This window comes from Nicotiana tomentosiformis, chromosome 1 (assembly GCF_000390325.3).
Source record: "Nicotiana tomentosiformis chromosome 1, ASM39032v3, whole genome shotgun sequence".
Lineage (NCBI taxonomy): Eukaryota > Viridiplantae > Streptophyta > Magnoliopsida > Solanales > Solanaceae > Nicotiana > Nicotiana tomentosiformis.
The window spans coordinates 110,135,808-110,161,718 of NC_090812.1; the positions used below are offsets into that span (position 1 = coordinate 110,135,808).

A 25,911-nucleotide genomic window follows, 5' to 3' on the forward strand; every position below is an offset into this window, starting at 1 on the left:
TAGCACGTGAGTTGTCTGTGCAACACGTGAGTTATCCATACGGATCCTTATATTATACTATAGCACGTGAATTGTCCATGTGGATCTAGATATTTATTCTACGACACGTGAGTTGTCCGTGTAGCATGTGAGTTGTTCGTGCATTTTATAGCGCTTGGGCTATAGGAACCCCTCATGGGTCTGAACACCCCCAGTGAGCGCAGGTACCTATTCAGCATGTGCATTGAGGGCTGAGAGTTGAGTGTCGATTTCTTGAGGGTTTGAGTGACATTGTCTGTGAGGTTTCAACTATTTCACTTTGTTGCTGCATTTAGCAGAAAAGTGTCTAGCTAGAACTGGTAATTATGTAACTGATCTTTTACTCATGTTTACTCTTAACTGTGAAAATTATCAATTGAATTGTTCTGTATAGCTCATCACTACTTATCGATTCCTTATTTATTTTTATTACTTGTTGAGTTGGTTGTACTCACACTACACCCTACACTACATGTGCAAATCCAGGAGTGTCTAAGCACGGAGATTGTTGAGTCCATGCCTGTTGAGTTTCGGAGACTGCAAGGTAGTCAACGTCCGCAGGACCTTGTTACTCCTTCCACCTTTCTTTCCGATTTGTACTTATATGTAGACATTTACTGTAATAGTTTTAAATTCTTAGATGATCATGACTTAGTGACACCCCGATGTCGGGCTGTTTTTCTGCACTTATGTTTATTTGGGTTTTATCCCGTATTTATAAGAAACTCCGATTATTTTAAATGTCCTAATTCACCTCTGTCATATTTTTGAAAGTGTTTTGGAAAGGTCGGCTTGACTAGTACCACGATAGGCGCCATCACGACGTGTTAGGTTTTGGGTCATGACAATAAACTGCCCCAATTCCTTTTGCTTATACACCTTATTCAACCCCTTTACATTTCATGTTACTATCTTCATAGTAATGGAGGAAATGATTGGGGATCCAGAATAACTACATGATCAACTTTCTCCTTTGCAAGTGTTGTATTTGTCTCAACTGCTTGGGTCCCTAAGCAATCAAACCCATTGGTAGTAGTAATAACTTTATCATGTGAATATGATGCTCCTTTTCTTGTTGATCTTCCCTTTTCTAGTACTCAGTCTTCATTAGCCTTCCGCTTCCCTGTATCCTAACTCTCATTAGTAGTTTTCACCACTTGTGAGGTTTGCCCAGGATAATTGTTGTGTGGCATATCCAATGTTTGTCTTTGTTGCCATATTGTTTTTACTACCTTTGACTTCTGCTACTTCTCCTTGATCATAGGCTCGACTTGCTTCTGTTTTGAATCTGCATGGACTTGTCTGTGATTATTTTGGTTGTTTATTGTCACCTGTTGGCAGCTATGTCCTACTTGAAGGAAAGTGTGGCAGTATAATGGTTTCCAATTATACTCAACTGGTTGGCTAAACATCTTGCCATTTGGATCCTGCACTTTCACACTTGTTGGTAATTCCTTCGTGACATCCATTTGCACAAGGGTCCTAGCATATGATAAGTGATCCACCCCTGATGTACAAGCATCAGTAAACAAGGGTGTACCCAGTCCACTTCCAATTCTGCTAAGTGTCTTCAAACCCCAGCAATTTAACTGTAGATTAGGCAGTTGAACCCATAAGGGAATGGTATGCAGAACTTCATCTCCTAGGTTAAATTCAGGTGACCATGGTTTGACAATTACAGGTTTACTGTTAATAGCATAAGGCCTAGAGTACAGAAGTGCATATCTATCCTCTAGATTATCAAACTGGATGACAAAGTAGTCATCGTTATGATAATATACCTTTGGTTTTGCAGCAAAGTTCCAGTTCGTTGCAATGATTCTTCCCACAGCTCCAATAGACGGAGAGTCACCCACTACATATAAGATCAGCGCTCTATTCCATTTCTTTGTTTCTTCTGCAATCTCTTCCACTTGTAATTGGACAACCCGTTCCCCATCAATCATCACTGGTAGGATGTATGTTAAGCTCATTCCCTTTGCTGCCAATATTTTACCAGTTAGGATATTTGCCCATATTTTCCCCTCTGATTTTAGCGGCCTATTCGGAGAGTTAATGGTGTCCGGCTTTTGGTTTTCAATAGCCACTGGGTTTTCCACCACCACCGCCTTGAGCTTCCCCCTATTCATAGGGTTCTACTCACTTTGAGCTCCAATAGGGATTCCTCCTCCAGACTTATTATGCATAGTAGTTGACATATTTCCTGCTACGGGACTCTGATTTGGTGTTCTCAACGGTTGACTTGATGTATTTCCCCCCTATATGGATCAAATTGGGGTTTTTATTGATTTGGAAGTCTGTAGGTTGGTTTGAGGCTTTTTGGTGAAAGTTGGAAAGTTGAAGGTTTGGAAGGTTGATCGAGAGTTGACTTTGCTGATACCGGGTTTGGAATTTGGTTTTGGGAGTTAGAATACGTTTGTTGTGTCATTTGAGACTAGTGTGCAAAATTTGAGGTCATTCAGAGTTGATTTTATATGTTTCGGCATTGGTTTTAGAAGTTGGAAATTCATTAGTTTCATTAGGCTTGAATTGAGCTGCTATTCATGATTTTAATATTGTTTAATGTGATTTGAGCCTTCGACTTATTTTGTATCGTGTTTTAAGACTTGTTAGTATGTTTGGATGGTGTTCTGGTGCCTTAGGTGTGATGCGGATCAATATCGGATTGATGTTTGGTCTTGAGGAAATGCTATAGATTTGCAAGTCTGGTGCCATCACACCTGCAAGATTTTGGTCGCAGGTTCAAGACCACAGAAGAGGTGCGGATGATGATGGGAGATGGGGGAATGCACAAGTGCGAAGGTTAGTAAGCATCTGTAAGCTCACAAATGCGAGAAAAGAGCATAGAAGAGGAGTGGAATGTTGTCATAGGTTTTCGCAGAAGTGGACATTGTGGCGCGGGTGCGTGAAGAGCGCAAAACACAACATGAAATTGATGCTCGCTAATCAAAGATAGTATAGTATAATATCGTCTCTCCATGGATTGGATTTAAACAATGTTCAAGTAATTTCTGATTGAATTGCTATTCGGGAGGATCAACACTTGAGTAAATAATTATAAACTATGTTTAACTACTAAAATAGAGCAATTGACAATTGACATCAAGGAATTGAAAATTCACAAAGTGGTTCTTATCAATGTGAGGTATAAGGGGTTGACGGAATAGGTGCAAGATAACTATTTGGGATTTAACTCTAGTTTAATTCACTCTAATGTTCTAATGATTCTCATGAATTCACTCGATGATTAGTTCAAATGTGTAGTCAAGACCTCTCTCTCGATTAAATCTTAACTCTACGAGATGAACTAATATAAGCATTGTGAAGTATGCAAGCATGCGTTAATGGATTGGTCTTTAGGAAAATGTCTCTCGAATATTCTCCTAACTTGATTTTATCAACAATTCAACAAGCTCTTCTGATTACTTAAGAGAATCAATGAATTAAATAAAATAAAATAATACAGAGATAATCACCAAGATATTCCTCTTTTGATTAAATAAGCTGATGAATAAAGTTGCAACAATGCAAAACTCCACAAACGAATTCAAGCAAGAGTTAGAGTTAAAATCCACAAATATTTATCAAAATACCATATCCGTCTAACCCTAAGGTAAACTACTCCATAATCATGGAGGAAGTCATCAAAAATATAATTAAAGAATAAGGAAGCATCAATCTAACTTTACAATCCAGACTCTCGTATTGAATTAAAGGAAAGATGATGAAATCCCGAGTCTTGTAGCCTCCAATGCTCTCCCAAAGCTTTCAAGGTTAAAAGTCCTCTCAAAAACATATTTCTAGTGTATTTATATCAATTAGGAACAAACCCGGACGAAACTACCCTCTTTGAGCCAAAGTGGGAAAACCTACAAACGTTTTACACTTCATACATCGCACTATGCTATGCAGGGTGCGTAGCATTAGTGCAATTTGCTCGGTTGTAAACTCTCAGAACTTAGCTTGTTTGAGAAACTTTTGTACTAATGCTACGCACTATGCCACGCATTATGCGTAACATTAGTGTATTTTTCTGTCACCCAAAAACTCCAAGTCTCTGAACTTCTCAAACTTCTGACAAAATTTTGTACTAATGCGACGCTTAATGCCATGCCTTATGCAACCCACTAGTACATTTTGCTCTAGCCCTTGCTCTTTCTTCAAACTTTCGTATGTAACACCGGTCCACGAACTCCGGACGCGATACCGGTTTAAATTCCCTGGGCTTTTACTGAGACTTCAAAGCTCCAAATTATTCGATTTAGCATAAAACATGTAATAAGTGCAAATCACCATCATTTAAGCTCAAACAGACTCAAAGTGCAGTAATTAGAGTGCAAAATGTGGCTAAAACATGTGTTCCTAGCATCAGTGTGCGTGCGCAGAAGCGCATAGATGACTACAAAATCGGATGTGAGCTAGAAGGTATGGCATCGCAGATGCAGTCATGTTTTCGCAGAAGCGGGGCCTCAGATGTGGTTAAGTGATCGCAGATGCGGATTGTCTGGCAGTGTTATATTTTGAAGGGTTTCGTGGTTTTTCCCATTTGGAGATTTTTGGGACTCGGCTAAGGGAAATATTTGAGAGGGTTTTGGCTACAATTGAAGAGACAAGTAAAAATTCATTATTTTTATTGATAAATATTGATTGCCCATTGATTATTACACCTAATTTATGTGATTTTGAAATGAAATATGGAAATTTTAGACCATGTTGTTAGAGAGTGAGATTTGAGGGTTTGAGGGTCGATTTGTAGTTGGAATTGGATGATTTTGGTATAGTTAGGCTTGTAATTGAATAGGTGTTCGGAATATGTGAATTTTGTCGGGTTTCTGGGGTGTGTGTCCGGGGTTGACATTCCGATTTTGATTAAAGACTTTAGTTTTATCATTTGAAATTATTTCCTATGGCTATTATTGATGGTATTAAGTCGTTTGTGCCAAGATTCGAGTCATTCATAGGCCGATTCGTGAGGCAAGGGCTTGTTGAGTATTGATTTGCACGTTTGAGGTAAGTAATATTTCTAAACTTGGAATTTAGGGTAATGATCCCTGGAAAACATGTTATTTGTGTTGTGTTGGGGTGACCGACATGCTAGTGACAGGCGTGTGGGGTGTGCACAGTGGTAATCATGATCCGGGTTGAATTTTGTATTGTGTTGCTATCAAGTCTTGTTTTATCCATGTAATTCCTACTTGTTGGAGTAATTTAGTTGTGATTCATGTTAGAAATCATATTTAGGCTATGTGCTTAGTCAGTTGAGACCTAATGAAGTTATTTCTGTTATTTTGAGTTAACTGCTTTAATTGTGATTATATATCCAGTCATGCTTCTTCGTTTGCATATTATATTTCAGTTTCTGTTTATCATTCATTGTTACATCACATGTTATCATTTCTTTTCCATATGTGGAGTTGTTGGGCTGAGTGATTTGAGATTGTGAGCCCGTGAGACTTGAGAGATTGATAACTGAGATAGGTCTTAGAGTCGTGTTGAGAGTGTTATTCTTGATCGGGATGTACATTGCAACAGGTCATATTGGCTTTATTATTATTGTTGTTATTGTAGATTGGGCTACACGCCGCAGTCGGCCTTATTAGCTTTATATTAACACTTGGGCAGGATATGCCCCTCCGGAGTCTGACATACCAACAGTGAGCGCAAACACAGTGATATATATACACGTGCATTGGTGAGGAGCATTGATGCCAGGCACCCGTATAATGCTGAGCGATTGTGTGTGTGTGTGTGTGTGTGATGAGACGGATATTTTACAGACAACTTGAGTATGTTGAGACTGAGAGTATCTGGGGATATCAACGTGAAATCATTTATTTGACATTCATACTTGACATGTATGCATAGATACATATCATCCCTCGTGCTAGTTGTAACGGATATGTTCCTATCAGTGTTAAGCATTAATTGTTATATTTAAAAGCATGTCTAAATTCCTGTAATATGAACGAGCAATTTATGATATTCACTTTGAGTTGCTTATTGCTATTGGTTGTGTTGTCGTTTATATTGGATTTAACTGTCTTCTTCTGAGCTCGTCACTACTTTCAGCCCAAGGTTAGTTCATTCACTTACTGAATATATGGGGTCGATTGTACTCATATTATACTCTATACTTCGTGTGCATATCTAGGTGCAACTGGATGTGGTGATTGCTAGATCAGTATTGGCGTTAGTATTTGGAGACTTCGAGGTAGTTTCTATTGCGTCCGCAAACCTTTTACTTTTCTTGTTGTTGTTCTATCGTTCAGGAAGTTGTACTACGGATTTGGTTTATATATGATACTCAGTAGTGCTTATGTACTCGTTGACACCAGATTTTGGGGGTTGTTGTAGTAGTTTATTATTACTTTTATTAGAGAATTATGATATTTCTGTTGTTAAGTATATTAAACCATGTTTACTCAAATGTTTAGCTATTATGTGATTATTGGCTTCCCTGGCAAGTAGTGTTTGGCGATATTGCGGCTCCGGTAGAAGTTGGGTCATGACAAGTTTGTATCAGAGCCAGGTTGCTTATGTCTCACGAATCATGAGCAAGTTTAGTAGAGTCTTGCGATTCGGTACTGAGACGTCTGTGCTTATTTTTGAGTGGCTACCGAACTGTTAAGAAACTTCACTTTCTTGCATTCTTATCGTGCGGATTTGTTAATTCCATAACTTGAACATTATTTTTCTATTTTCTCACATATGGTCAAGACACGTGCGACCTGATTAGACGGACGACCTCCAATACCACCAGTTAGGTCCGCGATAAAGGTTGAGGTGTAGCTCGTACTACAGCTAGAGAGACAATTATGGAGCAACCAATTTCTCCAGTTGAGGAGCAAATACCAGATGTTGTTGAGCCGGTAGGACCAACTCGGGCACCGGTAGTGCCCATTGTTATCCCTGGCCTTCAGGAGGCCTTGACCCAGATTTTGACTGTATGTACGAGCCTTGATCATGTAGTTTGATTCCAACTGCACCATCCATTTCACATGCTGGGGGAGGTGGCCACCTTCCACCCGTACTCTAGAGCAGCTAGCTCAGGGACCCCAGACACCGGGGGTACTACCAGCCCAGCCGGTTGCTGCTGCTCGGGGCGAGATTGGTCCATCTATGAGTAATGAGGAGCAAAAGAGATTGGAGTTGTTTGGTAGGCTTAAGCCACCAGGGTTCAGTAGAGCAAATTCAGAGGACGCTCAGAATTTTCTAGAAAGGTGTCAACAGATTCTTCGTGTAGTAGGTCTTTTGGAAACTAGTAAGGTTGTATTCCATACATTTCATCTTAAAGGGGCAGCCTAAAAATAGTGGGAGGCCTATGAGTGGAGTAGGCCAGCCGGCGCAGTGCCACTTACATGGCATGAGTTATCAGTTCTCTTCTTAGGGAAGTATGTCTCACAGACTCGTAGGGAGGGGTTGCGTAGACAGTTTGAGAATCTATGCCATAAGGGTATGACAGTGACTCAGGATAAGATGAGGTTCGCATATCTGGCTCATCATGCAGTGTGGTTAGTTCCTACTGAGACAGAGAGAGAGAGAGAGAGAGAGAGAGAGAGAGAGAGAGAGAGAAGACCAGAAGGTTCATTGATTGCCTCAACTATGGTATACGCTTCATTTTGGCTTAATAGGCCGAGAAAGATGTTAGGTTTGACCAGGTGGTCGATATTGCCAGCGCTTAAAGTCGGTTCGCAGGCTTGAGACGGAGGAGCGGGAGGGCAAGAGGCCTCGTGTTTCATGTGGTTTCAATGGTACCTCATCTGGAGGTCATTCATATCATAACAAAGGTCGTTATTATAGGCCCGCTCACATGGATCATATGACTCATCGTGGTACATCATCTAGTCATGGTTCAAAAAGTACTCATTTGGGTAAGTCATATTTCAGTGCACTTCCAGCTTAGAGTTCGTACCGTGTTCCATCAGTTCAAGGTTCATCAGTACCACGTTCTTCTAGTGGTTATTCTAGTTCTCGGGGTCCCGTTCAGGCCCCGCTATCATCTTTAGATCTAGGTTTATTCGAGTGTGGGGAGTTGGGGAATGTTAGGAGGTATTGCCCCCGTATTACTGGAGGTGCCGTTCAGCAGAGAGGACAGGTTACTACTTCAGCATCAGTTACTTTGCCACCCACTCAGCCAGTTCGAGGTATCCCTAGAAGAGGAGGTCGATCAGGTTGTGGGCAGGCTCGATGCTATGCTTTTCCCGCCAGACCATAGGCAGTTTCTTCATACGCAGTGATCATAAATATTGTTTCAGTGTGCCACAGGGATGCTTCAGTATTATTTGACCCTGGTTCCATTTATTCATTTGTATTATCATACTTGGCTCGTTATTTGGATATGTCTCATAATATTTTAGTTGTGTATGTTCATGTATCCACACCGGTGGATGATTCTATTATTGTGGACCGTATTTATCGGTCGTGTGTGGTGACTATTGAGGGAATGGAGAAGATAGTTGATCTTTTACTGCTTAGCATTGTTGATTTTGATGTGAATTTAGGCATGGATTTATTATCACCATGTCACGCTATTCTGGATTGTCACGCTAGGACCGTGATGTTGGCAATGCCGGATTGCTTAGGGTTGAGTGGAGAGGTTCCCTGGATTATGTTCCTAGTAGAGTGATTTAATATTTGAAGGCTCAACAGATGGTTGAGAAGGGATATATGGCATATTTGGACTTTGTGAGGGATGTTGGTGCTGATACTCCTACCATTGAGTCTACCTCGGTAGTAGGAAACATTTCGGATGTGTTTCCTGTTGACTTACCGGGCATGCAACCTGACAGGGATATCGATTTTGGTATTGATCTGGTGACAGGCACCCAGCCTATATCTATTCCACCATATTGCATGGCACCAACGGAACTAAAAGAGTTGAAGGAACAACTTCAGGAGTTGCTTGATAAGGGTTTAATCAGGCCAGTATGTCACCTTGGGTGTGCCTCTTCTATTTGTGTAGAAGAAGTGTATTATGCGGATGTTTATTAATTACAAAAAGTTGAATAAAGTTACAATTAAGAATAAGTGCCAACTACCGCGCATTGATGACTTATTTGACCAGCTTCAAAGTGCTAGAGTGTTTTTGAAGATTGATTTGAGCTTAGGGTATCATCAGTTGAAGATTCAGGATTCTGACATTCTGAAGACGGCATTAAGGAACGATTATGGTCACTATGAGTTTCTTGTGATGTCTTTTGGGCTGACCAAACTCCCTAGCAACCTTTATACAATTGATGATTAGTGTATTTTAGCTGTATCTTGATTAATTCGTCATTGTGTTCATTGGAGATATATTGGTGTACTCACGCAGCCAGGAAGATCATGAGAAGTATTTGAAGATTGTACTCTAGACATTCAATGAAAAGAAATTATATGCTAAATTTTCCAAGTGTGAGTTTTTGCTTGATTCAGTGGCGTTCTTAGGCCACGTGTTTTCTAGTGAGAGGATCAAGGTAGATCCGAAGAAAATTGAGGTAGCTCAGTGTTGGCCTAGACCGTCTTCAACTATAGAGATTTGGAGCTTATTGGGATTGCAGGTTATTATCGTCGTTTTGTGGAGGGTTTTTCATCCATTGTATCACCTTTGACAAGATTGACCTAGAAGGGTGTCCCATTTAGGTGGTTTGATGAGTGCGAGGAGATATTTCAGATGCTCAAGACTGCTTTGACCACAACTCCAGTTCTAGTTTTCCCATCAACATCGGGTTCATATATAGTTAATTGTGATGCTTCGTAGATTGGCATCGGGTGTGTCTTAATGCAGGAGGGTAGGGTGATAGCTTATGCTTCACGCCACCTGAAGCCCTACGAGAAGAACTGCCTCATTCATGATTTATAGTTGGCATTCATTATTCACGCATTGAAGATTTTGAGCCACTATCTCTACGGCGTGTCGTGTGAGGTATTCACAGACCATTGGAGTTTACAGCACTTGTTTAATAAAAAGGATCTAAACTTGAGGCAACAAAGGTAGTTGGAGTTTTTAAACGACTATGATATCACCATTTTGTACCATCCCGGGAAGGCCAGTGTGGTAACCGACACCTTGAGCAGAAAGTCTGTAAGTATGGGTAGCCTTGCATATATTCCAGTTGGTGAGAGGCCGCTAGCATTGGATGTACAGGCTTTGGCCAATCAGTTTGTGAGGCTAGATGTTTTGGAGCCTAGCCGGGTACTTGCTTACGTGGTTTTTCGGTCTTCTTTGTATGAGAGCATCAGAGCGTGTCAATATGACAAGCCTTTTTTGCTTATCCTTAAGGACACGGTGCAGCACGACAATGTCAAGGAAGTTTCTATTGGATATGATGGGGTGTTGTGGATGCAGGGTCAGATTTGTGTGCCCAATATGGATGGATTGTGTGATTTGATTCTTGAGGAGGCCCACAGTTCACAGTATTCCATTCATCTGGGTGCCGCTAAGATGTATCAGGATTTGAGGCAACATCATTAGTGTAAAAAAATAAAGAAAGATATAGTGGAGTATGTGGCTCGATATTTGAATTGTCAACAGGTGAAATACGAGCACCAGAGGCTAGGCGCTTTTCTTTTGAGACTTGAGATTCCCGAGTAGAAGTGGGAGCGTATTACCATGGATTTTGTTATTGTACTTCTACGGATTTTGATGAAATTCCATGCAGTGTGGGTTATTGTGGATAGACTGACCAAGTCTGCACACTTCATTCCGGTTGTGACCACCTATTCATCATAGCAGTTGACTTAGATCTATATCTGTGAGATTGTTCATCTTCACGGTGTGCCGGTGTTTACTATTTATTAATCGAGGCACTTAGTTCACATCGCATTTCTGGAGAGTTGTGCAGCGTGAGTTTGGTACATCAGTTGAGTTGAGTACAACATTTTACCCCCAGACGGATGGGCAGTCCAAGCACACCATTCAGATCTTGGAGGACATGATACGCTCTTGTGTTATGGATTTCAGGAGTTCATGGGATCAGTTCTTACCGCTTGTAGAGTTTGCCTACAATAACACCTACCAATCGAGTATACAAATGGCTCCTTATGAGGCCTTATATAGAAGGCGGTGTCGTTCTCCAGTTGGTTGGTTTGAACTGGGAGAGGCTAGGTTATTGGGCACTGATTTGGTTCGGGATGCCTTGGAGAAAGTCAAGTTAATTCAAGCTTCGTACAATACAGTCTTGGTAGAAAAGTTACGTTGATCATAAGATTCGTGATGTTTCATATATGGGGGTGAGAAGGTGTTGCTCAAAGGTTCTCCCATGAAGGGTGTGATGAGGTTTGGGAAGAAGGGCAAGTTAAGCCCTCGATATATTGGCCCCTTTGAGGTCCTTGAGAGAATTGGAGAGGTGACCTACAAGCTTGCATTGCCACAGAGTCTACCGGATTTTCATTCAGCGTTTCATGTTTTTATGCTCCGGGAGTATTATGGTGATTCGTCTCATGTTTTGGACTTTAGCACAGTACATCTAGATGGAGATGTGACTTATGATGTGGAACCGGTAGCCATTTTAGACCGGCAGGTTTGAAAGATGAGATCAAAGAATGTAACATCAGTGAGAGTTTACTATAGAGGTCAGTCGGTCGAGAAGGCTACATGGGAGACCGAGCAGGAGATGCGAAGCATTTATCCACACCTATTTGAGACCCCATATATGATTCTAGCCTTGTTCGAGGATGAAAGTTTGTTTAAAAGGGGGGAGAATGTAACGACATGGCCGATCATTTTGTGTATTGTAGCCTCGTTCCCCTATTTGTGACTTCTACTATGTTCATTTATGGTTATGTGACTTGCCGGGGTGGTTGGTTTGGTTTCGAAGTTAATTGGGATACTTAGTCATAAGGTTAAAGGCTTAAGTTGAAAGAGTTGACCAGAGTTTGATTTTTGTGTAGATGATTCCGAAATAGAGTTTCCATGGTTCTAATATCTTCATATGGTGATTTTGTAATAAATCGTATGTACAGATATTAATTTGGAGGTTTGTACGTTGGTTTGAGGCTTTTTGGCAAAAGTTGGAAAGTTGAAGGTTTAGAAGGTTGAGAGGTTTGATCGAGAGTTGACTTTGTGGATGCCAGGTTCAGAATTTTGTTTCCAAAGTTGGAATAGGTCTGTTGTGTCATTTGACACTAGTGTGTAACATTTGAGTTTATTCGAAGTTGATTTTATATGTTTCGGTATTGGTTTTAGAAGTTGGAAGTTCATTAGATTCATTAGGCTTGAATTGGGGTGCGATTTGTGATTTTGATGTTGTTTGATATGATTTTAGGCTTCGACTAAGTTAGTATCGTGTTTTAGGACTTGTTGATATGTTTGGATGGGGTCCCAGGGGCCTCGGGTGTGATTCAGATCGAAATTGGATTGATGTTTGTACTTAAGGAAATGCTGAAGATTTGTAAGTCTAGTGCGATCGCACCTGCGAGGTTTTGGTCGCAGGTGCAAGATCGCAGAAGCGGTCAGGCCATTGTAGTTATGGAAGATGTTGGGGGCTGGGGAATGCGCAGGTGCGAAAGTTAGTCCGCATCTGTGAGCTCGTAGCTATGGGAAGTGGAGCGCTGAAGCGGAGTGGAGTGTGGTCATGGGTTTTCGCAGAAGCGGACATTGTGGCGCAGGTGCGTAGAAGCCCATAGATGTGGGCTAGAAAGCCTGGGGCTGTAGATCCGGGATGCGGTTAAGTGACCGTAGGTGTGGATTGTCTGCGGTGTTATATTTCGAAAGGTTTCGTGGTTTTTCTCATTTAGAGAATTTGGGACTCGTCTAAGGACGATTTTTGAGAGGGTTTTGTCTACAATTGAAGAAGTAAGTGAAGATTCATCATTTTTATTGATAAATATTGATTACCCATTGATTAATTCACCTAGTTTATGTGATGTTTAAGTGAAATTTGGGAATTTGTAGACTATGTTGTTGGAGAGTGAGATTTGAAAGTTTAAGGGTCGATTCGTGGTTGGAATTGAATGATTTTGGTATGGTTGCACTCGTAATTGAATAAGTGTTCGGAATATGTGAAGTTTTTTGGATTCCGGGTACATGCCTGTAGTTGACTTTTAAGGTTGACTTTTCGATTTTTATTAAAGACTTTAGCTTTATCATTTGAGATTGCTTCATACTGCTATTACTAATGGTATTAAGTTGTTTGTGACTAGATTCGATTCGTCAGAAGGCCAATTCGCGAGGTAAGGGCTAGTTGGAGTTTTGTTTTGTGCGTTTTGAGGTAAGTAATATTTCTAAACTTGGAATTTATAGTAATAATCACCGTAAAACATATTATTTCTGTTGTGTTGGCGTGACGCACATCCTAGGTGACGGTCGTGCGGGCGTGCACCATGGTAATCATGATCCAGGTTGACTTTTGTATGTTTCTATCAAGTCTTGTTTTATCCGTGTAATTCCTACTTGTTATAGTAATTTAGTTGTGATTCATGTTAGAAATCATGTTTAGGCTATGTGCTTATTAGGTTGAAACCTAGTGAGGCTATTTCTATTTTGAGCTGACTGCTTTTACAATGATTATATATTGAGTCATACTTCTTCTTTTGCATATTATATCCCAGTCTCTGTTTGTCATTCATTGTTACATCATATGTTATCATTGTTTTTCCATATGTGGAATCACTACAAAAAACACTGGAATTAGCTTTGAACGTCGTCGCTAATTTGTCGCTAATACGTTCGTAGCTAGCAGAATTCTTTGATAATCCGTCGATAATCCGTTGTTAAATGAGATTAGCGACGTATTTTACTGTTTAGCTACAGAATTTGCCCGTCGATAAAACCTGATTTTTTTAGTAGTGAGTTGTTGGGTTGAGTGATATGAGATTGTGAGCCCGTGAGGCTTGAGAGATTGATGAATGAGATGGGCCTTAGAGCCGTGTTGAGAGTGTTATTGTGGATCGGGCTGCATGCCACTGCAGGTCATATTGGCTTTATTAATATTATTGTTGTTGTTGTTGTTGTTGTTGTTGTTGTTATGTTGTTTGTCGCAGCAGGCCTTATTGGCTTTACATTAGCGCTTGGGCCGGATCCGCCCCTCCAAAGTCTGTAATATGAACCAGCAATTTATGATATTCGCTTTGAGTTGCTTATTGCTATTGACATCATTATACTCGTGTTGTCATTTATATTGGTTTTGACTGTCTTCTTCTGAGCTCGTCACTACTTTAAGCTCAAGGTTAATTCTGTTACTTATTGAATACATGTGGTCGGTTGTATTCATACTGCACTCTACACTTCATGTGCAGATCCAGGTGCATCTAGGTGCGGTGATTGCTAGATCAGTTTTGGCAAAAGTATTTGGCGACATTGAGGTAGCGGCTATGATGTTCACAGACCTTGACACTCTTTTCTTTAGTTTTCTTATTGTTGTTCTATCGTTCAGATAGTTGTACTACGTATTTGATTTATATTTGATACTCAATAGTGCTCATATACTCGTTCACACCAGATTTTGGGGGTTGTTGTAGTAGTTTATTTTTGTTTTTATTAAAGAATTGTGATATTTTCGTTGTTAAGTATATTAAACCATGTTTACTCAAATGTTTAGCTATTATGTGATTGTTGGCTTGCCTGGCAAGTAGTGTTAGGCGTCATCGCTGTTCCGGAGGGAGTTGATTCGTGACAGTAGGGGTAAGGTGATCGTATACCCCACCCACAGTGGCAGAGCCACATTGAAGCAAGGGGTGTCACGTGACACCCCTTCGCCGAAAAATTACACTACTTTGCTAGATAATATTTTTTTTATTTTATGTATATTTACTATACATTGACTCCCTTGTCTTTTTGAAGTATCTAATCGTGACATCCCTTCGCCGAAACATTACACCACTTTGGTAGATAATATTTTTTTATTTTATGTATATTTACTAGACATTGACTCCCTTGACTTTTTAACGTATCTAATTATTTATATTTTGACACCCCTTAATAAAAATTCTGGATCCGCCACTGCCCACCCTCCTCAGACCCCACTCATATTAGGTATATTATTGTTGTATTGATTGGTGATATTTTTTTTTTTGGTTAAACCAAGAAAGGATTCTGGGGTGTTGTATTATATCATGAACTCACAAAACAGAGGGGGGCTTGACCTGACCTCTGGAATACAACACAAATTGTTAGACAATCAGTACAAAAAAGGAGACAGTTAACCGCAAAGTCTCCAAACTAACTAATATACAATTAACTAACAAAAAAGTTAGCTTTGTCGTATTTTGTTCCGATGTTAGGTAGTTGCCATTTATCCATCAAAAGAGATCCTTTAGCTTTCCTTGGTAATTGCTTAAAGGAATGATATACGGCTCCCTCAGTCAATGTACCAGCTAACTTAACGAGATAGTCAGCCACCTGATTGGCTTCCCTATAGCAATGAGATATCCTGATAGTTGCTTGATCTAAAATTTGCAATGTGTTGTCGGTGATGTTTCTGAGGAGAAGGTTGCTAGTGATTCTATTTCTCAACATGTTGGCCACAACCAGTGAATCCATCTCCATAGCACATCTGTTATACCTATTAGAAATGCACCAGATCCCTCCATAATGTATAGCTAAAGCTTCTGCACAATTGTGGTCCTTGCATTGTACAGGGATAGCAAATGCAAAGATGAAATCCCCATGTTCATTTCTGACAATTCCACCTATTCTTGCGTTTCCACTCTACTTCGAAAAACTCCCATCTGGATTAATTTTAACTTCTCCAGAACCCGGTTTCTCCCATGTGACAAATATACTTCTGGAGATTGGCTTAAGCTTCTCAACATCCTCACAGATTCTACTCCAAGGCATACTCAATTTGCAGCTAGGAAATGCCCTTGCAATTGTAGTCTTAATAGTCCATAAAATTTGGTGTTCCATGCTAGAAAGATAGAATTTTTTCTGTTCTCCATATCTACAAGCACATCTTCTCTTCCAGAGTTCCCAACAAATGACAATAGATGTTATTTATATGAGCATTTTATGGACGGGGTTCATGTATTTACTTTTCCACCAGCTATTGAGGAACTCCCTCACAACAGTTCTATGGTATTTGATTCCCAAAGGTTGGCCAAATCTACACCAGAGGAATTGTGCAGCATCACTCTCAATAAATAAATGTTGGATAGTTTCACCATGGGGAGCAAAACAACAAGAACAATTAGTCACGAACTGGATTTCAAATCTACTAATGGTGTCATCAAAAGGAAGTTTTCCTTTAATCAATCTCCAGGACAAAAAGAAAATTTTAAAAGGTAGACATGAGTGCCAAACCTTACTGCAAAGGTAGTTAATCTGGCTGTATTTCCTAATACTCTGCCAGGTAGCATAATTAGAAAACTATCCATCCGTAGATGTCTTCCAAGTGATGAAATCAGGCCTGTTTCTATCTCTAATATATATTTTGACTATGTGTTGCACCATCCAGTTTGGTAGAGTAGTTTGTAACTTCTGCATATCCCATCCCATGTCATTAAAAAATTCATTCACCTTGATTTTAGGAGAAGTTTGTAGTGTTGGGCATAGATTAGCTAAGGCTCCTTTTTCCGACCAATTATCCCACCAAAAGCTACATTCTCCATCTTGCAGTTTCCACACCATATTAGGTTCTGCTTTCTTTTTTATTTGCATAAGGCTCATCCAGTTATGTGAGTTCCCTGAAACTGCTACTTTGGCCACCGGGTGTGCACTAATACAGTACTTGGACTTAGTAAAAGTATCCCAAAGAGTGGGTTGGGATCTGAATCTCCACCACCTTTTCACTATAAGGGAATCACATATGTTAGTCATTCTTCTAACTCCCACTCCACCTTCCTCTTTTGGATAGCATAGGTTTGCCCAAGAACTCCAATGATAGTTATTTTTGTCCCCATTTGAGCCCCAAAAGAATGTGGCAAAGTGCCTCTCCATCAAGTTAAGAATACTTTTAGGAGGATTTAATGATGTCATGGTATAGGTAGGTAGTGACTGCAATACATGTTAAATCAAGATCATCCTGCCCCCGTAAGACAATATTTTCCTTTGCCATCCATTCAGTCTCTTAATTATTTTAGCCAACATGCCCTCAAAGTATTTCACTTTTTTCCTTCCCACATATATTGGACAACCCAGGTAGTGGAAAGGAAATTCCTTTTCCAAAAAACCAGTTACTTCTCTGATTTTGTTGATCCTGTTGGCTCCGGTTCTTGGTGTAGTAAGAAAAAAACTTTTATCCTTGTTAACCTTTTGACCTGAGTTTTTTTCATACCATTTTATCTGTTTCATTATAGCCTTGATGGATTTAGTGTTGCCACTACTAAATACCACCAAATTATCTGCATATGCCAAATGGTTGATTGTGGGACCGCGATCGTTCATTGAAAATGGGATGAAATTGTCACTATGATTGAGCTAATTCAAAAGTCTAGACAAGACCTCTGAACCAATGATGAACAAAGAAGGGGACAAAGGATCTCCCTGCTTGAGACCCTATGATGATGTAAAAAATCCATTTCTCGTACCATTTACTAATATAGAATATCACACTCTAGATATTAGTTTTCCAATCATTTATTTAGTTTTCTCATTGAAGCCAAATCTTCTTATTATTGCCATAAGAAAAGGCTAAGACATTCTATCGTATGCTTTGGCCATATCCAACTTCATCACCATGTTTTTCCCTATGTTTTTCTTCTTTATGTCCTGGACAATCTCCTAAGCCAACTAAGCATTCTCTGTAATGAGCCTGTCCTTCAAGAAGCCACTCTGATTCTCAGAAATCAATGTGGTCACATAGGATTTAGCCTTCTGGATATAATTTTGGTTATGATCTTGCTAGTAAAGTTACTCAAGCTGACATGCCTCAGTTCTGAGAAACTAGAAAGGGCTTCCACTTTGGGAAGCAATACTAGAAGGGTATGAGTGAAGAACTTCGTCAATGTTCCCCCGTTAAAAAAACTCTGAACAAAATCAGTGATGTCATTTTTAATGATATCCCAGCAACTGTGAAAACCTCCCATTGAAACCATCTGGTCCAGCACAACTACTGGCACTCATACTGAACACTGCTTTCTTGATTTCCTCTTCTAGTGGAGTGCATGAGATCAATTCACTATCTTCATCTGTAATGCAAGTAGTAATACATTGAAGGATTCTATGGTCCAAGACGGGTTGTTTAAGATTGAAAAGATCTTCGAAGTGTTTTATAGCAGCTTTGGAGATGTTCTCATTTCCACTCACCCATTTTCCCCTCTTGTTCTTGATTATATGTAGTTGTAGTTTCCTCCGCCTTTCTCGAATCGCTGCATGGAAGTACTTGCTATTACAGTCCCCCTCCTCAAACCATTTGATTTGAGATTTCTGCTTAAGTAATGATTCCTGCTTGTTGAGCCACATTATGTATTCAATGTGCACCTTGTTCATTTCCTCCGTTCCTTGCTCAGTATTGTACAGTAGGTCAATATCTTCCAGATTTTGTACCTTTGCTTCCCACTCTTCCACTTGTTCATATACATCTCCAATTGTTTCCCTAGACCACTAACTCAATCTTCTCCCCACCTTCTTGAGTTTTTGTTGCAGCGTCCACATAGGGTTACCATCAAAATGGTGCTCCTATTCATTTCTAACAATTTCAAAAAATCCAGGTTGTTTGATCGAGAAATCTAGGAATTTGAAGTACTTAATTCCTGTTTGCTAGTCTGTTTTGCATTTCATAAGCAACGGCCTATGATTTGATCCCACTCTAGCAAGGTGTTTCACTGTATTAGAACTGTATTTTTGCGCCCAGAGATCATTCATAAAAACTCTATCTAACCTCTTCCAGATTCTCTTGCTAGGTCTCCAATTACTGCACCAGGTGATATTGGATCCAAAAAATCCAATATCGGCCATCCCATAAGAATCCATACATTCAGCAAAGTCAAAACTTCTATAATTTTTATGTGGTCTGCCTCCTACCTTCTCCTCCGGATCAAGAATAACTTTAAAATCCCCTCCGACGCACCAAGGATCAGTAATTCTTGAATTTATAATTGATTGGTGATATGATTTTCCTGATCCAACACTTAAGCCAATCGTAGAAAGAAAGACGCTTTTCTTTCGTGCCGAAAGATGTTCTGACTTTTCTGCATCAGCATGCGATTTATGCTATTCCTCTGTAGGGATGGCTCAATTAAATTTGCGACCATATTAAAGAGGCTCTTAAACTTAATTCATGAAATTCATATACTTATGAGGATGAAATTCAGAATTGAAGAGGGAGGTAAATGTACTAATTTGAGTGAGAAATTTACCATAATTTACATAATTGTCTACACACAAAAGTCAAAGTAATATATAGATACACACATAATCATCAACAAGGGATGCCCTGATATCTGATCAATTTATCTATCTGGTGAGGGAAAATAGAAAAGAAAAAAGAATCATATATCCCATCAAACATACAATTCTTACCCCACAAGCAAACAGTAATGCGTCTACACAAATTCAACACATAAGTCTTTTTGTAGTTTTCTACTAATTAATAATAATCAATTACCAATCATCATGGATAATTTTAAATGAATACCAAGCTGTTATCATTATCAAATGTCAAGTCCTCAATGCTCGAATGCATTCCTTCATCTTGTAAACTTGGATCTTCAAAATTCATGTCCAACAAGAACCCATACTCATCCTCGGCTATTTGATCATTCGATGGAGGTTTGTTCATTTCTTGAGGTAACTGAGTATAGCTGCTTTGGTTGCTCTCTGGTTCCATTAAATCAAACAACTTCTGGCTTTGATGAAGAGGGCGTTGGGAGACAGCGGCGGCCGCCATATTAGGGCGGTAGCCGCCGAAAGGCAAGGCATGGTACTGGTCCATATTATTATTGGGAGAGCTAACCACACCAACCTCGTACATGTTTTGTGGGCTGAGAATGTTGTTGTTACTGCTGTTCTCAGCTTTGGCTTTGTGAAATACTCGACATAACACCCAATCTTCCTGTTCAATCATCATACACGACACATATTTAGTAATGTCGTTAGGTGTTTTATTACTATGTAAGAAAACGGTTTTGAAATTTACTGAATATGTAGCAAAAATCTAGCCAGCTGCCATTCTTTTGCCCATCACTTATTGTTTCCCCCCGTTTCAGCTAGGAGGTTTCTATGAAGTTTCTTCCATAGACTTTTGTCACGTGAAAATTGTTTCAATTATCTTGATTTCCCTTTGTGTCCCTACGTGCTAATTATGAAATTAAAACCCAATTTAGGTCTTCTTGAATTTAAGAAAATGTCTTTTTAGATCTCTTATATGTAAATGAAAGATCTCTTACGTGTAAAAGTAAATCTCTTATGTGTAAAAAAAAAAAGGCAGGATCATAAAACTAAAAATAAGTTTGTAAAAGATCAAAAAAAAAAAAATCAATTGACCCAACTTTTTGTTGTCTCATCATTATATTACGCGTGGCAGAATCTTTTCAAATCTTAATCAAATAATTTTGAGTTGTGATTTTTCAACAACATTTTGTTCCTTCATTGAAAGCAAACGAAAAGAAAAATAACCACCCTAAATTGATTACATCGTATGTAAATGAAAAAATGTAGAGAAATATAACTTATTTGGGGTGTCAGAAATAATACACTAAGCGTGTGAATATTTTATACTACCCGTAGATAAAATTTAAATTGGAGAGAATATATATATATATATATATATATATATATATATATATATAGTGCTTACTGCTTAGGAAGAAAAGGAGAAAAATTACCTTAGGGGGTATGTTTGGATTTTCGAGGCGGAATTCATGCATGATCCAACCAGATTTAATTCCATTAGGAGCTCTATTCTTGTAAAAGACTAAAGTTTTTCTCATCCCCACAGTCGTACGAGTTCGAGGATCTAGCACCGTCCGATCCTTGCCCGTGGCTTTCCAATAACCCGAAGTTGTGGCCCGATTAGTCCGAAAACCAGTTGCGTATTTGCGATCTCGAAAGCTGAAGAAGTACCATTCACTCGAGTTGAGCTTTGCCACCTCTAGTTCAACAAAAATCAATGAACAATATTAGCAGTTGAATCAGAATTTAAACTTTATATGTTTTAAAATTTTAAGATAGCAATATTAGATGTTAGTAATAAGATTTTAAAATAATTTCTTGTACCTATTTAATAAATTTTTAATATAAATTCAGGTTTAACTAAAATTATCGGAATTGGCTGAATTTGTACATAACCTTGATGAGTGTGTGTATGTATATATATAATTCACGACAAGTAAAGACATAATCAAGAATAATATAATTGTGTGTATGTGCAAGCTGACTTAAAAACTACATTGATAAAAAGTTATATATACATATACATATGTGTGTATAACGAAATTATTGGAAGAGACTATCGCCCCTAGCTTGTAAGACAATGCTATTATCTAAAGTGACGCAGCTTTTTGGGTATTAGTCACAATAGATTCTCTAAGCATGTTTCCTCTTTAGCTAAACCTTTTGAGAAAGTTCATATGAAAGAACGGAAAAAGGGTTTTAACCTTTTCTTCACAATAGTACGAATTATTTAGATGGTGGGCAATCCAATATCACTTTCGTCATGTCCCACCTAATAACAATCTTAGCCAATAAAATTAGGAGTAATAGTGAGAATTTAGGCTTTCTAATTTATACTTATTTTTCTTTAAAAAAATCCATAGTCATCAGAATATGATTTGAACACATTTCATTCTACTTATACGTGAAGAATAAATGGCCGCCGTTTCATGTGTCTATATCAATTTACTACACGTACAAGAGAAAATTAATGAGAATATGATGAAATAATATGGGGAAGTAAGGTGGCCAAATGGTCTCAATGGAACTAGACTACCTCTCTTGCCCAAAAAAAATGCACAAATATGACACTTTTGGGGTGGTCTTTTAACTTTTGACCCTTATTTGTGTTATGGGTAGAACTTCAAGATCAAAAGGTAAAAGTATTATCCATGGGACAACACTTATTAAACTTAAATTTGTGCCAAGGACAAAAATTCAAGATCATTCACTTTGGGGGCTATCGATGTATTTCACCCTTTTTTGCCCTATTGATCATTCACGTCTCTCTTTCGATTTTTTACTGTTCTGTCTCACTTTCTTAAACACGTAAAAGAATATAGTACTCTCATTTCATGTGTATTTATTTTGATTGTGCATGAAGTTTAAGAATATAATATTTTTGAATCTTGTAATCTTAAAATAAATATGCATATAACATACTTATTAATTTTATTTTTTGAATCTTATAGTCTTAAAGAAGTCGTGTTATTCCTATAAAGGATTGTCATTAAAGGTAAAATATAAGTGTTGAAATTGAAAATTTATAAATATAAAAATATAATATTCTTTTTGAAAAATATTGAAAGGGAAACCTTAAAATATGTGCATAAATTGAAACCAGAGGAGTTGTATGCGATGATATAAATTTCATGCATGCCGATTACCACAAACTATTTCAACAAGAAAGTAAAATAATACTTAATAATGAAGTTTTAGGAAAGAAACATATACTCCTATATTTCCTTACCTGAAACTTCTCCAGAAAGAAATCTATTATCCTACGTTAGAATTGTATTTCATAAGCTTCATTAATTTTGGATTAAGTGAAATTGATTAATCATGAAGCGTTCAATATGCAGGAACACAGCAATTTCTTCAGAACTCCCAAGTGTAGTACTAAATTATTTATTTATTAGATGAAGGTACGTAACATTGTTCTTTATGGATTAAACAAAAAATATCTAAAAGGTGAATTTCTTTTGTGAGATTGAAAACGATATGAAGATATTATAAGAAAATAATAAAAAAGTTAGAATTTATAAAGGAGGCTTACAAAAATTAATTATGTCTCAATTTATGGGAAAGTGTTTAATTTGACTGTATAATCTGTTTAATAGTAATTATTTTGTGAAAACATCTTTTTATTATAACCACTTTATTCTTGCGGAGAAATCGCCAAGTTTAAAGCTATATTTCCGCATATTCTACATGTGAACCAAATCCATTAAAACCTGATAAATGATATTCACTCCAGAAAGCAAGCATCATTTTCTTTCAATTTTCTGCCCCCTTAACTTATCTCCTTCACATCTCAAAACTCAGTTTCAGGAGACAACGTAACGTCAAATATAATGAAAGGCCTAAATACTGAAAGATAAACAGAATTTTATATTTAGAGAGAAAAAAGTTGCAGATTCCGAATCATAATCTTGTTATAGTTTAGCATTATCTGCCTATGAAAAAAAGTCTCTCTTTCTTTATTACCATATATAATTCAAGAAAACGTCGGGTAAAGCCACTTTTTGAAACTTTTTCATCTAATCATGACAGTACACTATTTTTGTGTAGCGATAATCTGGTTTCTATCTCTAAAATTCTTTTCCGTTTCTAAATTTTATATACAACAACAACAACAACAAAAATTACTCCTCAATTCCAAACAAGCTGTTGGGTCGGCTGTATATTCACTCATATTATCATCATCTCGTTTCTAAGTTTTATATAAATAGAAAAAGGTAGAAGTGGTAACAAAGACCAGAATAGAATTTCCTTGATTGATAACTTGAGAAAATCACAAAGTAATTCATAGAAAGAGAAGAAGAAAAAGGAGGATAAGAATGAGAAAATAATGAGAGAAACCTACCAGGAAGCTGCCATGGCTCACAAGTATGGAGATCGATTTCGACTAAAGTACCTTTAAGAGCCTCTTCATTTGCAATTTTCTTGAAGAGATAATGGCAAACTAATTCTTCATCACTTGGATAGAATCTAAATCCAGGAGGTAGTGTTGCTCCAATGTCTCTTAAACCCATCGTTTGGGAGTTGTTTTGTAATAAAATAAACTTTTTTTTATGGAACTAAAGGAATATTTTTGTTAAGGTTTGTCCTAATAGAAGCATTTCACCAATTTCTTTTGTTTGATAATATATTAGTACTATAGAGAAGGAAAAGGCATGTATTTATACAAAGACAGGGGGAGGGTGACAGGTGCCCTTTGCCACTTGGAATTTGTTACATTATTCTAGCAGCTTATGCTTGTGAAGTTCGTTATTGTTATTTGTTGGGACTTTCATGAAAACCAAAGCCACAAGAAATCTTCCTTTGAGGGCGTAATTAAGTTAAGGTAATAAGGGCGTAATTAAGTTGCCGATTATGTGGCACAATTTGGATTTCCAGAGCTAAACCTTTTAGTTTTGACTGTAAATTCACACATAAAAATTTCCAGTTTTGTGAAATAAAATATACATACAATGAAACTACGTAAGAAGTAGTATAAGTTACAATCATATTAACTATTTCAAATATGTAAAAAGTATTGAATTAATTCCAATAAAGAAACTTGACTATTAAAATTCGAACGATACCAATACGAATGGAATATAAAGTCTAAAGGAAAGTATTAAGTGGAGTACTATATACTATATATTATTATTATGTCGAAAGCATATCATTTAAGGGACAACCTCCAAAATTCTCCTTTTTACCATATTTATAGAAATACGAAATTTGTACAAAATTCCATAACATATCCTGTTGATCAAGGTGGGCTGAGGTTGGATTGTATGATTAATAAAAATTTGCAAAAAGGGGGACTAAGTTCAAAGTGAAAAACTTAACAACCTAATCCAAGGGACTCCTTTTAGTAATCCTTTTGTACTGGGGAATGTACAGCCATTCACGGAATCATAGATATATTCATGGTTCAAACCTCTCTAGTGGATTAGGCAAGTGTGTGTATATATATATTCTGTTAGGGATATAGTTCATATATGTCCTAAATCTAATTTCACATATAATGAATTACATATATTTAGTAAATATTATTTGATATAAATTGTATGGCATCTGTAATTCTTTCTTTTTTTCATAATTATTCTTTTGCCCCAGATTGGGATGTATCAATTTATTAGTCGAAAGGAGCATAGATGGGAACAAATATACAGGTGGATAATGGCCTTACCTCTTCTATCCAAACCAACAATGATCTAAGCTCATTCTATGCAATTTGACTTATCTCAAAAATAAAATATGAAATTAAGAAGCCAGGATGAGGAAGATTCCTCCTTTACAAATTAAGCTTCCGCAAAGAATTGACGAAGTATCAGCTACTTAGAGACTTCAAATTATAGGAATCAAAGATGAAAGCACCTTTCTTCACTCGGATTCTAAAAGTAGGGATTCCATTTGCATCATTTTTCAATGTGGATTTAACCTGACTAGGCAAGGTAATATGAAGAAGACATATGTTTAGTCCTTTTCCCTAAATTAATTAGTTATATTAATTGGTTGATTAATATGATAAAGCTATTGATTAAGTTTTGAGATTAATTGTCATCATGATGGAGATCATGATAATTAAATTTGAGTCTCTTATAATTTAAACTAAATTTGTTCTTGATCATATGATCATTAATTAGAACAATAGTAATCCAATTACATCTCTCTATATATGTGTGTGGGGTATTCAATAGGATATTCTATTCAAAGATGTATTGTAAAAGCCTACGTTGACCAGAGTTCATCATAGTAATTGACAAGTTATTTACTGTATTTAATACTTATGGCTCTAGAGAAATAGTTGAAAGACTATTGAGTATAATAAAACACTTATAAGATAAATGAGCAATCAAGATGGAATGTATATGTGATGACCCGACCGGCCATTTTGAGTTTTAGCATTCCGTTCGGTATTTTAAGGTCTTGAGTAGTTTCGTATGATGTATTATGACTTGCGCGTATGGTCAGTTTCAATTTCCGAGCGATTCGGTATTGATTTGGAAGAATGATTCCTATTTTAGAAGCTTTAAGTTGGAAGAGTTGACCAAGTTTGGCTTTTTGCGTATTTAATCTAGGATCAGAGTTTTGATAATTTTGTTAGGTCCGGATGGTGATTATGGACTTGGGCGTATGCCCGAAATTAGATTCGGATGCTCTTAGGTTGA

General features: G+C 37.7%; 3 protein-coding genes across 3 annotated transcripts; 1 reads left to right on the forward strand and 2 right to left on the reverse strand.

Annotated features, from left to right (window-relative positions):
• Positions 1 to 1,262: 1,262 nt before the first annotated feature.
• Positions 1,263 to 2,147, reverse strand: LOC138908662 (uncharacterized). Its single transcript, XM_070199345.1, has one exon. It carries the CDS (start codon positions 2,145 to 2,147, stop codon positions 1,263 to 1,265), a length of 885 nt encoding a protein of 294 aa, XP_070055446.1.
• Positions 2,148 to 10,087: 7,940 nt separating this feature from the next.
• LOC138908666 (uncharacterized) lies at positions 10,088 to 10,471 on the forward strand. Its single transcript, XM_070199351.1, has one exon. The coding sequence runs from the start codon at positions 10,088 to 10,090 to the stop codon at positions 10,469 to 10,471; it is 384 nt and encodes a 127-aa protein (XP_070055452.1).
• An 8,719-nt stretch (positions 10,472 to 19,190) lies between these two features.
• Positions 19,191 to 23,902, reverse strand: LOC104102037 (NAC domain-containing protein 21/22-like). The gene is made up of 3 exons (XM_009609631.4): positions 23,613 to 23,902; positions 20,701 to 20,966; positions 19,191 to 19,928 (listed from the first exon to the last, which is right to left on the reverse strand). Exons 1-3 carry the CDS (start codon positions 23,779 to 23,781, stop codon positions 19,500 to 19,502), a joined length of 864 nt encoding a protein of 287 aa, XP_009607926.1. The 5' UTR covers positions 23,782 to 23,902; the 3' UTR covers positions 19,191 to 19,499.
• Between the last annotated feature and the right edge of the window lie 2,009 nt (positions 23,903 to 25,911).